General features: G+C 43.3%; 1 protein-coding gene across 20 annotated transcripts in view; it reads right to left on the bottom strand.

Moving 5' to 3' along the window:
- Positions 1 to 15,525, bottom strand: part of PRRC2B (proline rich coiled-coil 2B) — a 63,814-nt gene that overhangs the window by 37,704 nt on the left and 10,585 nt on the right. For 19 of the 20 annotated variants that reach the window (XR_006175389.2, XR_006175390.2, XR_010593642.1 and 16 more), the window contains exons 2-6: positions 7,459 to 7,626; positions 5,357 to 5,534; positions 4,840 to 4,942; positions 3,896 to 3,968; positions 581 to 724 (exon numbers count right to left, since the gene is read on the bottom strand). Coding sequence is in view for 12 of the 20 variants with exons in the window: in XM_008169148.4 (XP_008167370.2) it covers positions 581 to 724; positions 3,896 to 3,968; positions 4,840 to 4,942; positions 5,357 to 5,534; positions 7,459 to 7,573 (613 nt within the window). In the remaining 8 variants the exon portion in view is untranslated. The remainder of the gene's footprint in view (positions 1 to 580; positions 725 to 3,895; positions 3,969 to 4,839; positions 4,943 to 5,356; positions 5,535 to 7,458; positions 7,627 to 15,525) is intronic. The other variant, XM_008169146.4, reaches the window with a different exon arrangement.

Here is a 15,525-nt window from a genome sequence, read left to right as displayed (position 1 = left end):
ACCAAATCAAGGAACAATGGAAAATTTACAGACATTTCATAGAAGAGACTAATAGCATCAACTGTTACTAAGGAATTGCTGCAGCAGTGACTGTGCAAGCTTACGCATGCAGCTAGCCGTCAGTGAGCCCAAATACTGACCTACACCATCTCTGCTATCCCAATAGTGGGTATTTCCTATCAAAAGTGCTGCTACAGTTAAGTGATAGTTTGCGCTACGGACAAATGTTCATTAGGGAACAGAACTGATACAATATTTCATTTGCATCCCACTGCCCAACATAACCTTCTTCCCTCACACAAAGAGCAATTTTTAAGTAATTATTAGGCAGATGACAGTAAATATTTAGCTGTCTGTCCTGCAGAACTCAAGTGCCCAATTTCAGCCCCAAGATTCTGTCGTTATTTGCGGAGACAAACAGACCATGGAGGCCTGTAGGAGTGACAGACAACACGGGAGAGGAAGCATTCGAAACTACTGCAGACTGGCCTGAGGGCCATTTCTCCACTTTTTTAAAAAATGATCTGAAGGGTTGTGGCTGGCTGGCTGGCAGGAAAGCAATATGCTGCCATTTACTTACTCTGGGGGCGGAGGCTTGGTCCTGGCCCATACGACAGATCTAAGGCGCCCTTTTCTTTGCCAACCTTGTCCTGCTCGCCAGCTGCTTTCAGCGTCGGAAATTCCTCGGGAGAGAAGGATAACAGTCGGCTTGAGGCCCTTGAACCTGTTGAAGAAATAAGAGCACAACACAGATAAGACAAGGCTGCTCCGTCCTGCAACAGCCCTGCCTTGTTTGTAATCATCCAGGAACCATAGCACAAAAATTTTTCTCGAGAAAAATCTCAGTTTCTAGCACAAACACAAATTATTGCCTGCCTCAGCATTTGCTAACTAGTTATTGACATGCCTGGCTGTGGCTAACATGACAATACACGTCCATACTGAAGTACCTAGCCACTACTAATGCATGGGTTTCATTTAAATTCCTGTGTTCAACAAAACTAATTAAAGTTCTGCAGCTCCCTGATTATTTTTGTACAATATGTTCATTCACACTGAACTGGAAATGAAAATTCAGGAAGCTCACTTCAGAAATGCTATGAAGCACTAAACATTTATATTCAGATTCCTCCAACTTTGTCCACTGCAGAATTATGTTGTTATGCTCCCTGCAATGTTCTCTGTGAGAAGTTATAAATAAGCATCAAGTGTTACACTGTGGTACATATACTGCCTTCCTTTATAGCATTAAGATACAGATCACTGACCAAATCTGCCCAGGTTCAGTTATTCTTACTGGAGAGTTACCCTGCTGAGTCTCTAGCGATCATAAAATGCAACTCTAAGGTGGCTTTTTGTTTGTTATAAAGATCCAATGGTGAGTAGAAAGCAGTGAACCGCAATTCATCCTAAACCCATTCGCAAGATTACACTGTGTAGAAGAAAACTGCCAGCATTACAACCGTACACAATATTAAAGAACACTTCATCAGAAAGTCATTTTGTAACTAACGCACAGAAATCCTGAGCCTGTTGAGTAGTGTGTGCTTTGTTTTGATAACTGTTTCCTTGCACTAAAGGGGCATTGTCCAAATAAAAAGTCCCATTTCAAAACTGTATGTTACACACCCCACCTGTGTTTATTAAACACACCTGAAGATCTTTGCCATTTCTGCTCTGAAAAGTGAAGCAAAATTGGCCTATTTAGTCAGTTTCACTTTCTGGAACTCATACATTAAGTCAGTGCTGTTGTGTTCAGGTTTCCAATAACGGAGAGGATTAGTCAATTAAAAAAAACCCCAAAAATCAAAAACAAAAAAACAACCAATAAAAAAAAGCCAAAACAAAATCTACCCTACCATTTTCTTTACAATTTCTTTAAAAATTAGTTTAAATTAAAATATTTCTATCGCTTTTGGTAAAAGCATAAAAAACATTTACAGACTAGCAAAATTTAGAGCATAACCTATTTTAACAGTGTCCCTTTAAATTCTGGAGAGACGGTTTTAAAAAATGTTACTTTGTAACATGTTCATAGATGCTGTTTCACAGCATAGGATCTTGCATGGTCAAAATCGTGGTTCTTCATCCCATAGTTGAAAATTGTTTCCAGTTAAAAAAGTTCGTACTATACGTAGCATTTCCAAACAAACATTTGGCAAAAGTTATCAGTCTTAAAATGTAAGAACTCCTTGCCTGAGAAGGTTGTGAAGGCTAGGACTATAACAGGGTTTAAAAGAGAACTAGATAAATTCATGGAGGTTAAGTCCATTAATGGCTATTAGCCAGGATGGGTAAGGAATGGTGTCCCATGCCTCTGTTTGTCAGAGGGTGGAGATGGATGGCAGGAGAGAGATCACTTGATCATTACCTGTTAGGTTCACTCCCTCTGGGGCACCTGGCCTTGGCCACTGTCGGCAGACAGGATACTGGGCTGGATGGACCTTTGGTCTGACCTAGTATGGCCGTTCTTATGTTCTTAAAATGTATGAGATGGGTCACATCTCAAACATTTATAGTACCAAAGTTCCCAACTGTACTGCATTATTGCACTGATCTGTCTGAATAGTGAGAATTCTAATAGCATGAACAGCGAAGGTTAACTAGCATCTTTCAAGACAGATTTACATTATGACTCGGCAAAAGGGGGCAGGGGGGAGAGCAAACTTTTCCCAAACAGATAATGCTGCACAACAGAAGGATTGTGTGTGTGCCAGTATCAACGGCATGGAGCCTAATTCCCCAGCATGCACTGCACTGGGGTAAGTGCAATGCAGTGTAAACATCCTTCCCTGAAGATTCCTTTGGACAGGAAATACATACAGTTTCAGCATTCACATCCCAATTGATAACTCAAATACCGTATTACAGTACAACCGATTTACAAAATTCTCCCCTTCCCCCAACGCTTCAACAAAAATGACATCTTTAAGGAAGACACAATAACTAAAATAAATGAGCAAATGGGCAAAGATCTCAATCCTTGCTGTTAATACTGGAAACTGTTGCTTTAACTAGACTGTAAATGCAATTGCTCAAAGCGGTTGCAGAACAGGTGCAGAGGACAAGATGACCTAATAAGTCTTTGGAGCCTGATTTCTCTGATTCAATTATCCTCTAATTAAGCTCTTCTTAGCCCTGCACGTAGCTCTTTCCTCAGGTTTAAGTACTGTATCTTAACAATGGCCTGATCTATACTGAGTTCTCAAAGCACATTAGCACTTTCTTAGAGGGCAATGTTTGACCACAGTTCTCTAGGAGATGCTAATTTGGCCCACAGATTTAAAACCTACCCTAGATGGGGTCCATATGGCAACAATCTCAGAGAAAGCAGCAATTTAAAAAAAAAAAAAAAAAGATACAAAGGTTAAATATGTATTTGTGCTGGTAGTCACCTCAGGCAAGTGTAAGCTTCTGCTTTGATGATTGAGCTTTGAGACAGCTTTCATAAGCTTGTTACATCTCGTTTTGCATTCTAAATCTATTTCATTCTTTAGACACTCTGCAATTTTATTTGAAGAGCTAGTGGCTCCTGGTCTGTTAAAAGCTCAGTGCCACAGGCCTACTGATATTCTTTCTGAGCCTTAAATACCAATATTCATGGCAACTAGAACCTACATCTCGTATAAAAACAGCCATATTCCCAATCAGCCAGATCCCAATTTAAGGAGTTAATTTTTCTGCTCAAAATGTTACCTTGGTTTCAGGCTCCTCAGTCAAGCCGAAGCCATTAACAGCATAGACAGTAATGACCTCATTGTAGTTATACTAGTGCAAGTTTACCTATGTCTAGACAAGCCTTTAGACTGGGTGTGCATCATGGAAAAGAGCTCATCATGTGTGTTTATAAAGCAGTGTGCACATACGCTGCTCCATTATTCGTAATCATACTCACCACCTTCTTGTCCTGCTGGCTTTCCATTCAGCTGTGCCCATGACTTTGGCCCACCTGGCACTGAATTTGTACTCTGCAAAAAGAAAAAGACCCTCGTGAAAGTTCCTCACCTTCTGGGTGAAAGTGAAACAAGACAATGCCATCGTGGTCAGATCACTGTATAATCCAGATGTTACTAGATCCTGCTAGTGCCCCAATCCTCCAACTGAGATCGCCACCTCCTCGCTCTGCACCTCCCCCATTCCAATCTATCCAAAATGCTGCAGTTAAAATCCTCTTCCTCGCTCGGACCCTGACTTCTCCTGCTTTGGATACTTTCACTGGCTTCCCTGTCTATTTCCTCTGCCTGTTCTCAGTCTGTTCCTCTGCCAAAGTCTCCCTTCTCTGCCACTTTTCCCACACATTCTTCCACTCAATTTTCAGCCTTCTTCTACGCCACATCTTATGCTTGGAAGACTTTCACTCTCTGTCATACACCCAACAACCTCCCTTCTTCTGCCCTGACTTTCCAAAAATCTCACAGGTTTGGAATTTTCAGCTACAGTAGAAGCTTAAATTCTGCAGCTTATAGAGGGGTTAGGTCTGAACGTTCACTGGCGGGGGAAACGTCTCACTTGTTAGGGGATTTTTCAGGCCCTGACACTCGCTGTTTGTCACGCGCAACCAAATCACTTCTTATCAAGTGAAACCTTTGGCTAGAAGTAGCAACTGGATCTGATGTCACCTAACTACCTTTAAATGAGAACCAAAATAAAGTGCCTTAACAAATGCAAATCAAGTTCCTTATATTTCAGCCATTTTCCCTAGGTTTCAGCTGAACTCTTCCTATAGATTTGATAATTTAACAGCAGCAGAACATTCCAGAGGTCAATGATCGGTCAATCTTTAGGCTGCATGGGCCCGGGGAAAACTGAGTAGCAGTCGTCAGCGCCACTTGCACCTACCTCTTGACTGATTGGCTGTGTCGGCTTCTGTAAATTGGAGACAGATTTCTGCAAACCCTGCTGCGGCAGCGACTCCTGCGGCTGTGCAGCCGTCACACTGGAACTGGGAAAGGACAACAGGGCAACTGAGATTAGGTGGGGTAAAGAAGACAATCAACTCTAGCAATACAGTGACCCCTCATATGAAGCTTGTGCACTGGCTCAGTACTGATTCAGAGTGCTTCCTGCTGAGAGGAATGAAAAGAGAGGTTGGATCTTTAGAGCCATCAAAATCTGTGGATATCTGCTTTCTATCCGCAGACTATGTTTGCGGATCGCAGATCGGACTCAGAGACAAATTTTGTATACACGCAGGGTTCTATGGATCTAGTAATCCAACAGTATTCTTAAATCTACATGGTAACCAATCCCACCTGGGGAGAAGTCACTAGTAAAGCCCAAAGAGAATGCTCAGCATGACTGAGTATAATTTCTGTTTCTTGTCTGAGAGGGTTTACATAAGAATTGCTCCACTTGCCTCTTTTGGTCTGGCTGATCCTGCTTGTTTGCCCATCCTGTACCGTCCTTGGGTACTATAATGATGTTGGGGTCGTTTCCTTTGTTCTCAGACTTCAAGCTTGGCAAGTTTGCAGGAGGTGGCATGCGCCGGGCAGCAGCAACTTTCCCAAGACTCTGTAAGCCATGTCTAGGAATAACTGGTGACAGGGACAGCAGGTCACTAAGGGCTAGATTCTCCTCATTTACCTCAGTTATATGCCTTACCCCTCAAATAGTCCCATTTGTTTCAATGGGACAAATAGGAGTAAGATACTACTTAATGAAAGTAAGGGTGGCAAAATCTGATCCTAACCTGCAGAATCACACTGCAACAGCAATGCTAATATGCACTTCTATAACATTAGTACTTCATATTTATACAGACTCTCTCCTCCAAAAGAACCACTGCAATGCTGTCACCTCTGTGGTGGACTGACAATCAGCTGGCACATAACCCAAACACAACAGTGACAAGACAGGAGATATTGGCCAAGGACAGAGGCAAAAACCTTCCTCTTCTGGAAAGTGTCCTGGGATTGTTAGTAACTATGCAGATCAGACAAGGCCGTGGGTTTTTATTTAAAGCTCTAGCCCAAAGCCTCATCTAGAAAACCACATAAAACATCAAGTTTATCTTCTCCAGCAGGAAGAAGGGCTCAGTTAACTTTGCTGGGACTGAACCTGTCTCTCCGTTGGATCTCACAGTGCTTTCCAAACAGTGCATTACGTCTCATCACCTATAATCGCGTAGGTAAATAGCTCTGAAATGGAGATGATAATTCTAAGTAAAGGCACAGAGGAGTTGAGTGGCTTGTCCAAGGCCACACATCTGTAGCCCTAGAAATAGAAGCCCGCAGTCCTGGATCCAAGTCCCCTCTGCTCTAACCACTAGACCTAGTTTACTAAATTGAGATAAAATCTTCCTTCTGTCCACTCTTCCATCCCACACTGAGTTCAGAATAAACCCAGCCTATTAGTTTCAGTTTTCTGACCTCAGTATCCCCACTTCTGGTATATTTTCACTGCAGAGTTCACCTGGGCTCCTAACCCAGCTCCAATCCACACACAAAAATCTCTGGCCAGAGTTTAGTTTGCTTTACATCCTGACTAGCTGCCCTGGGGCGTAGACGAAAACCTGAGTGAGGCTTTTAATTGAACTGTAACAAGTTCACTTTGCAGTGAGGACACAGGTTAAACCGCTTGAGTGCTGATAGTCCTCCAATGCGTTCCCACAATTCCCCCATGTGCCCAAAGAACTGACAAGTTCTCCCACAACTAATTGGGAAAGAACCATAAAAATAAAGGACTGGATGAGACCCTGAGAGGTCATCTAGTCCAGTCCCCTGTGCTCAGGCAGGATTAAGAATACCCAGACCATCCTTGACAGGTGTTTGTCTAACCTGTTCTTAAAAACCTCCAATGACAGGGATTCCACAACTTCCCTGGGTAAACTATTCCAGTATTTAACCATCCTTAGGAGTTTGAAAGTTTTTCCTAATATCCAATTTAAATCTCCCTTGCTGCATATTAAGCCAATTATTTCTTGTCCTACCTTCAGGGGACATGAAGAGCAATTTATCACCATCCTCTTTATAACAGCCCTTAACATATGTGAAGATCATCATCAGGTCCCCCTTCAGTCTTCTTTACTCAAGACTCAACCGGCCCAGATTTTTTTTAAAGCTTTCCTCAGAGGTCAGGTTTTCTATATCTTTTATCATTTTTGTTGCTCTCCTCTGGACTCCTCCTCTTTGCTCACATCTTTTTTAAAGTGTGGACAAAACTGGACAAAATACACCACCTGAGGCCTGACCAGCGCTGAGCAGAGCGGGACAATTGCCTCCTGTATCTTACATGCAACCATCAGAGTGCAGCTTACTGCAGCAAAGCGCCATGGGATATATCCTCAGAAGTCCTAGCGACATACACAGGTGAGTGTAGCGCCAGTGGGGACAGATTAACTCAAGTTTGGTTTTGTAGTGTGGCTGCTCACACACAGGGGCCAATCAACTGAGTTAACGCTGCAGTAAAGACATACCCTGCAAGAGAAAGCTTAACTAGCTTGTCTCTGGCATTACTTACCTGTAGTTCTGATAGCTTCTATTGACTTTCCTTTATACTTATCAAACAGGCTGAGAGTCGAGTACTTGCTTTTCCCATCCTTTCCCTTGGTTATTTGCCCCAAACGATCGGACATTGCGATGAAATGTCATCTAGTAAGGAAATTTCTGTGCGCCGCTTCTGATCTGCCTTTTAATGAGAGAGAGTCGGGGAAATAGCATCACACCAATTATTTATCCTTTGATAAGTGAAAGTACAAAATATCCTACATGACAGTAGCTAGGACTCAGTGGGGAAACAAGATAAACTCTGACACTTTAACCTCTCACTTTACAGTTACTCCTGGGGGAATTCTGCGCCAGTGCGCAATGCAGAATTTTGAAGAAATGAACGTTGTAAGCGCAGAATTTCCTTTTTCCCACAGAAATGGGCTGCTGGGGGGGAGGGAGAGGGAGCTAGAGGGTTCCTGGCAACTGCAGTTCCCAGCATGCCCTGGGGGAAGGAGAGGGCAGCGCACAGGAAACTCTGTGCAGGCCTGGGACTGAGCATCAGGCTGTTTCTCCTTCTGGATCCCTGGGGTGGGGGGGAAGGGGTTTGTCTCGGGAAGGGTGGGCCCCGTGGTTGGGCTCTGGGGAGGAGGGGGTTCGGGTGTATTGGCTGGGGGGGACCCTGTAGGTGGCTCGGGGGGGGGGGGGGAGGGGTTGTGGGTGTCTGTCCCCTCCCCCCCCCCCCCCAAGCTGGGCTCAGGGGGTGGGGTGGGGTGGGGGGGAAGGTGGCAGAGAAACAGGAACTGGGTTGTCATAGGGGGTTCTTTAACTCTCTGCTCCTGGGGGAATTTGTGTGTGTGTCTGTATTGTTACAGACATACTTGCGGACAGGTATTTTGAACTAAATTACCAAAATAATTGAAACTGGCATGATTATGTAGTGTTATTTTGACAACTAAAATTTCAGAATTTTAAAATATTGTGCACAGCATTTTAAATGTTTTGGCGCAGAATGCCCCCAGGAGTATACAGTGCAAGCTTCTGGGATTCAAGAGAATTTATTACAAAAAGATACCAGTTGAACATCACTGAAAGGACATGAGGAATAAGCAACATAACTGGAAGTTCAAATAATTGACAGCCTTTATGGAAGATTTAAAAAACTCTATAAGCAACACTAAGTACATTCAAGTTCATGAAATTTTTTGAAATAGGGGATTTTTACATCAAAATAAACACACTAGTAATTATTAAGATAAAGATACCCAACTCCAGGAACACACTTTTCCTACAATGCACATGTGACCAATGACCACTCCTTGACAATGTACCTTCATTTATTTAAACAGTCACATTCTGAAAGAGATTAACTACGATTGGTAGGATAACATGGGAGGACACAATCAGGAGTGAAGCCCTCCCTTAAAAACGAAATCTACTACTTCAGAAGTGTCCTATGTATCAGAACTAGTAAAGAAAACCAACGAAAAAGTAAGACAAGGTGGGTGAGGTAATATCTTTTATTGGACCAACTTCTATTGGTCAGAGAGAGGAGCTTTCAACAGAAGTTGGTCCAATAAAAGATATTTCTCTCTGCATTTGAAATATCGTTTTAGCTGAGTCAGAATCAAAATGTAAGAGAGGGAAAAGGTTCATTAAATCAAGTCTATCGTTTGCCAGGGAAAGATGTCGTACCCAGAAAGCTAGCCTAATGGATGTTAGTGATGTTGTCAGACTAATTTTAGGCCGCAAATTGAGGTTTTGCAAAAAGAAACAGATTTTGAAAAGTTAGGCTAGACACTTAGGTTTAATAAAATGTAAGATCAATGAAGTAACCTTTAAACCTGACACTAAAACTAAGTCAAATATCTAGTGAAAACAGGCTTGGTTTCTTTTCTGTTGGATTTAAATGTTCCTCTACAGTGTCTGGAACCTTAATGTTGCAGCTTTGTTATAGTGCATGAGAGACAAAAAGTGAAAATTATTAGAGACTGCTGATTTGACAGAAATATATTAGGTTACATTGTCCAGGCTGAGTTCAGAGTGCAAATTAAACCAATAGCATCGATTATGGAAAGTAAATATATAATTTTAATATTTTGTTCTAATAATCTAAAGTGTCAACAGAGAAAATGCAATTTTTATAATGTGCTTTCAGAGCTGACAGAATAATTGATAAGCTGTCATTTTATATGCATTTTAAAGAGTCAAAACCCATTTCTAGTGAGCCATTTTTATATCAGTCCCAGGTGTCTGAGTATCTCCTTCCCTGCCAGCAAATGGAGACGGGAATTTGAAGAGGTGCCAATCTATGGTCATCTTAAATTGATTCTTCCAAAGCAATAATTGCCACTAAAACTAGTTAATTATAATTTGGAACCAAAACACAAAACATAACAAATCTGGCAAACAACAACTCAGGTGGAAGACTGGGCTAGTATGGAAAAGCTGATGATAAGCACAGCCATTGGATAAAAATGTTAACTTTCTCATTATTGTAGCTGGGTTGGTCCCAGGATATTAGAGACACAAGGCGGGGGAAATAATCTCTAGTTCTGAAAGAGACTAGCCTCTGACCACAAGCAACAACTTCCACTAGTAATCCCTTATCAAACATGATTTCCAGGTAAGAGGATAAATTCACCACATATTATATACAAAATAAGCATAGGCCACACATGTTGGACACAACCAGTTTGATACTGTGCTGGCATCTGCATCCAGGCTAGCAAAGCATATCTAATAGCAGCAGTCAGGAAGAAAATTTGTGACCAATAAAATGCATTCAGGGCTGAATGACCGCGCTGCCAGGTTTAAATCCTGGACTGGAGCTTTGGATTCAGCATGCTTAGTCTCAAGAAGGTGGGAAGAATTTGGTACCACTCAAAACAACAGCTTCCACTGGCTGATCAAGGAATAATGACATGCTCTGAAAGGAGTTCCATGCAGTCCTCACAGACAGACTGATGGGGCTGCAATGTGGGGCCTTGCAGAGACAATGCGGCTTAAAGACAATCTTGGGACACATTCTCCTTTGGCATAGCAGGCACATCTTTGGCACCTTCTCTGTCTCAATATTTTCTCAGACGTTCATCTTTTGCCAAAGAAAACAATGGTCCCTCCCTTATTTGCACAGTATTTTATTAGTAGGACGGGCATGAAAGAGGAAAGGAGAATTATGTCCTGATTACTGTGGAGGGCACTATGGTGCTGGACTGAGGACAATTTTTCTGTTTGCTCTGGCAAAGCTGTAAGGAGCCCTATGACTAGAGTAGAATAAGAGGTAATGCTGTAAATCAGGACCGTGATGCACTGGCAATCCTTTGTGGGACCCCGGGACTGTTTTAGCAGGTGTGTTGGAGATCAGGATTGAGGTGTATTAAACCAGAACGCTTTGAGGTGGAAGTCTGCTAAACACCTGTCCACTCTGCTGTTTAGGTATCAATCCTTCACTTCAACAAGAGTAATAACTTTTCTCAAACCCATTTAGAATTTTAAAATAGTGGTGGTGGTGGTGGGGAGAATGTTAGCTGGTTTGGGAGTTGGCTGCTTAACAGAAAAACCCTGCGTTCCTGAAAGTCAGCAGGCAAACAGATATCAGGGTAGAGCTGCCAAAGAGAAACCCTAGCAACAAGTTATGTAACTGAGTCTTAGCTGCCTCTTGATCACATCTCGTATCATTAAAAAGGATGAAGGAGGAATAAACAACCACTTCAAAGCAGAGAACTTAGGGGCACGCTAGGAAAAGCCTGTTGTCAAGCCTTATGGAGCAACCACAGTCAGAATCTGGACAAGTGACATTTACAGAATACTTTGTACTTACTGTAACGACTTTCAGCTGAGATCTCAAACCAACCTTTGCAAAGTGCTAAGTATCATTAACCCTGTTTTCCAGAAAAGAAAATAGGGGCCCAGAGAGATGAAGGGTCTTAACCAAGATAACACAGTGCGCTAATAGCAAAACTGGAATCAGAATCCCATTCTCCTGACATCCAGACCTTTGCTGTAACCACTAACCACACTGCCTCCCCTCTTACTGTAATTGACCCTGCTACAGGACAGCTGCTGATCTGAACAAAACTGACGGGCATTCCAGCTAAGACTGAAGATAAAACACCGACCCTCAGACCTCGAAGTCTGTGCAAAGGCCATCGAAAGTCAGTATTTTCCCACCTACCCTGCTAAATTCTTCTCCTGGTTTCTCCAGCCAGCTGGGTCCTCTGCTGTACTTTGGAAAGAGTGCACCTGCCTGGAACTCCAAAAGCTACCTTGAGACAACTGTATTTTCCCGTCAGACAGCCAGACCTGGGATCCAGACGGGCATCTTAAAAGATTTCCCAGCCTGGTGACTCCCATGTAAAATCCAAACACATGAAGAAATGAATTACCCTCCTGTATGGTTATTAAAACACACACTGCAGCCAGCTGGCACCTGCTGATTGCAACACCTGGAAGCTGGCGGCCTGACGGTAGCCCTTTTCTTTGGCCTCTGCTTGGGGCCATTAACGCAGGATACAGCCATTACAATGAACTCAAGATCTCAAAACACCCAAATTTCTCTACTCTAATATTTAATCTTGGGGGGGGGAAGGGAGGGAAGCCATTTTATTGGATGGTCTTGCTCAAAAAGACTATGGAAGCCAATTAAATAACTATATCTGTGTTATATCCCTTTCCTTTATCCTATCCTGTCTGTTCTGTCTATTTAAATCACAAGATCTTTGGGGCAGGGGCTGTCTATTAGTGTATTTGTACAATGGCTAGCACAGTGGGACCCTGTTTTTGCTTGGATCCTATGCACTTCTGTAATACAAATAAGTGATAATAATAGACTACAAAATCCCAGTGTCACAGCAGAAACAGAATACTCTGCTAGATGTCTGTCTAAATCAGGTTTCAGAGAGGTAGCCGTGTTAGTCTGTATCAGCAAAAAAAACGAGGAGTCCTTGTGGCACTTTAGAGACAAACAAATTTATTTGGGCATAAGCTTTCATGGGCTACAACTCACTTCATCAGATGCATGGAGTGGAAAATAGAGGAGCAGGTATAAATACATGAAAAGATGTGAGTTGCCTTACTAAGTGTGAGGTCAGTCTAACACAGGAATCTCAAACTCAAATGACCACACGGGCCACATCACTGACACACACACCTCGCTGCCCCCGGCCCCGCCCCCACTCCATCCCTTCCATGAGGCCCCACCCCATCCTCTCTCTTCCAACCCTTCCCCAAAGTCCCCACCCCAACTCCACCCCCTCCTTGCCCCTATTCCAACCCCTACCTCAAATCCCCGGCCCTGCCCCGCCTCTTCTCCACCTCCTCCCCTGAGTACGCAGCTCCCTGCTCCTCCCTCCTGGAAAGCACCACCAAACAGTTGTTTGCAGCAGGAAGTGCCTGGAGGTAGGCAGAGGAGCAGGAACGCGGCACACTCGGGGGGGGGGGGGGGAGAAATGGGGGGGGCGGCAGGTATGGGGATGTTATGATTCCTGATGTCAGATTTGTGTCCATTTATTCTTCTGCGTAGAGATTGTCCGGTTTGGCCAATGTACATGGCAGAGGGGCATTGCTGGCACAGGATGGCATATATCACATTGGTAGATGTGCACATTTGGAGTCACAAATGCCAGAGGAGCAGGCGTGAGTTCCCCACCTTCCAAGGGGTGGTGGGGCTCAAGCTTCCGGCATCAGCCCTGGGGTGGTGGGCATCAGGCTCTGCGCAGGGAATCAGGCTTCAGACTCCAGTCCCGAGGTCTTCCCACCCACCCCCACCCCATCACCCCTGACCCCCAGTGCCTCCCTACCCACCTCTCCATGCACAGCTTAATTTGTCCCCTGGCTTCCCGGGGCTGTGTAAGTCTGCTGTGAAAAGTGATATTTGTATGTTTGTTAATATCACTTTTCACTGCCTCCCAGCTAACTAGTAAGTCTGCTATGAAAAGTGATACATACAAATATCAGTTTTCACAGCAGCAGCCTTACTAGCTAGCAAGTCTAAAAAAAAAGGGGGGGGGGGGCAAAAAAAGCAAAAGAAACAACAAAAAGACAAGAATGTGCAAAGCACCTTATTTTGTTTCTATTGTTTAGGTCCAGTAAAGAATAGAAACAACTGTACATTATTTTTATTATTGTGTCTGCAAAAAACCCTACATAAATAAATTACCATGACTTGGATGTGCATATTTATTTGTTTTTCCTGAAGTTAAATAAATATTTTAGGACAAATCGTCAAAGTGGGCACCAACAAGAGTTGGTGGTCGCACTCTGAGGCCACCAAAAAATTTCTTGTGGGAACCCCTGTTCTAAACTATGTATAATCACACAGGAAAAGGACCTGGACATCAGGACACTTCAACGAAGACTCTGGTTGGTTTACAGCACTAGTCATAAAACCTAACAAAATGTTAGGATGCATAAGGAATGGGATACAGAATAATACTGCAAACATTACAATGCCATTATATATCTCAACTGTACGACCTGACTTGGAATACTGCCTGCAATACTGGTCACCATAGCTCAAAAAGGATATTGCAGAAATTGAGGCGGTTTAAAAATGACCAGTAAAAATGACTAAGGCCTGGTCTACACTGGAGGGGGGGGGCAGAAATCGATCTAAGTTATGCAACTTCAGCTACGTGAATAGCGTAGCTGAAGTCAACGTACTTAGATCGACTTACCGTGGTGTCTTCACCGTGGTGAGTCGACTGCTGATACTCCCCCGTTAACTGTGCCTGCGCTTCCCACGGTGGTGGAGTACAGGAGTCGACGGGAGAATGCTCAGGGGTCAATTTATCATGTCTAGACTAGACATGATAAATCAATCCCCTCTGGATCGATCACTGCCCACCGATCCAGCTGGTAGTGTAGATATACCCTTAGAGGCATGGAGGGAATTCTGTATGATGAATGATTGAAAAGACTGGGACTGTTCAATTCAGAGAGGAGATAGGATAGAGGTATACAAAATAACAAACAGTACAGAAAAGGTAAATAAAGTGCACCTAATTACCCTCTCTCATAACATCAGCGCCTTGGGACAACCAACGAAACTCAAAAGCAACTAACTGAAAACTGATAAAAGGAAATACCTTTATACACAATGCACACTTAACTTTGGAATTCATTGCCATGAAATAATAAAGCTAATAGATTAGTGGGATTAAAAAAGGATAGACACTGATATTGTTAATGAGGACATTCATAACAACATCTGTTTTGTTTGGGGGTTTTTTGTTTGTACAAAAGCAGCATGTAAATCCTCATGTTTCATGACAACTGAGGGCATCAGGAACAAAACTCCCTTATGACCAAATGACTCCATAGTTGGTCACCATGGGATTTCTTGCACCTTCCTCTGAAGCATCCATTACTGGCCACTGTCTCAAACCTGTGACTGAGAAGAGAAGTCTGGGTGCATGGATTCACAGCCCACCTTCCACCTGAGTAATAAAGGGTCACTTGTGCAGACTGAAGAGTCTGGCAGTGGAGCATGCCTGTATCTATGCAAAAAAGCACAGCAGGTCCATTAGTAACCTCTGTGGCTCCTGCTTCTCCACAAGGAGTAGATAAACAGTGTTATACATGGGAAGGCCCTGACCTCCAGTAATTGAGGGCTAAGATGAAGAGGAAAAGCTAGGTAAATCCAGCCTGTGTATTGGTGTGCAGCTCATGCAGAGAAAGAGATCCATACAAGATCCTGGGTTCATACAGCTGAGAGAGATATTTCAAGGTCCATCCTTCCTTCCCTGAGAGCAATCCATCAGTCAGGAACTCAGGTTATGGTACACTATTGAGCATATGCCAGCATAGTGCTGTAGTGTAGTGCAGCATACACCAAGAGAAGGAGTTCTCCAAGTATAAGAACATCACTTCCCCATACAATGTTAGCTACACCAACAGAAGCCCTCTTAGGCACTGGGAGCTTTGTCTACATAGCTAGGTTTCTAAGGGGTGTGTTTTTTCCCCCACACACCCTGACCAACAAAGCTATGCCGGTACGAAAGTGCAGACCTGGACCAGCCTTCAGTTTTGTGGGGAAAAAGAACTAGTCTCCTGCACTAAGAATTTCATGCTTTAAGGAATGAACTAGTTATCCGAGTGT

This window comes from Chrysemys picta, chromosome 18 (genome assembly GCF_011386835.1).
Source record: "Chrysemys picta bellii isolate R12L10 chromosome 18, ASM1138683v2, whole genome shotgun sequence".
NCBI classification, from domain to species: Eukaryota; Metazoa; Chordata; order Testudines; family Emydidae; genus Chrysemys; species Chrysemys picta.
The sequence above is the reverse complement of the archived record's forward strand: the minus strand, read 5'-3'. Positions and strand labels throughout refer to the sequence as shown.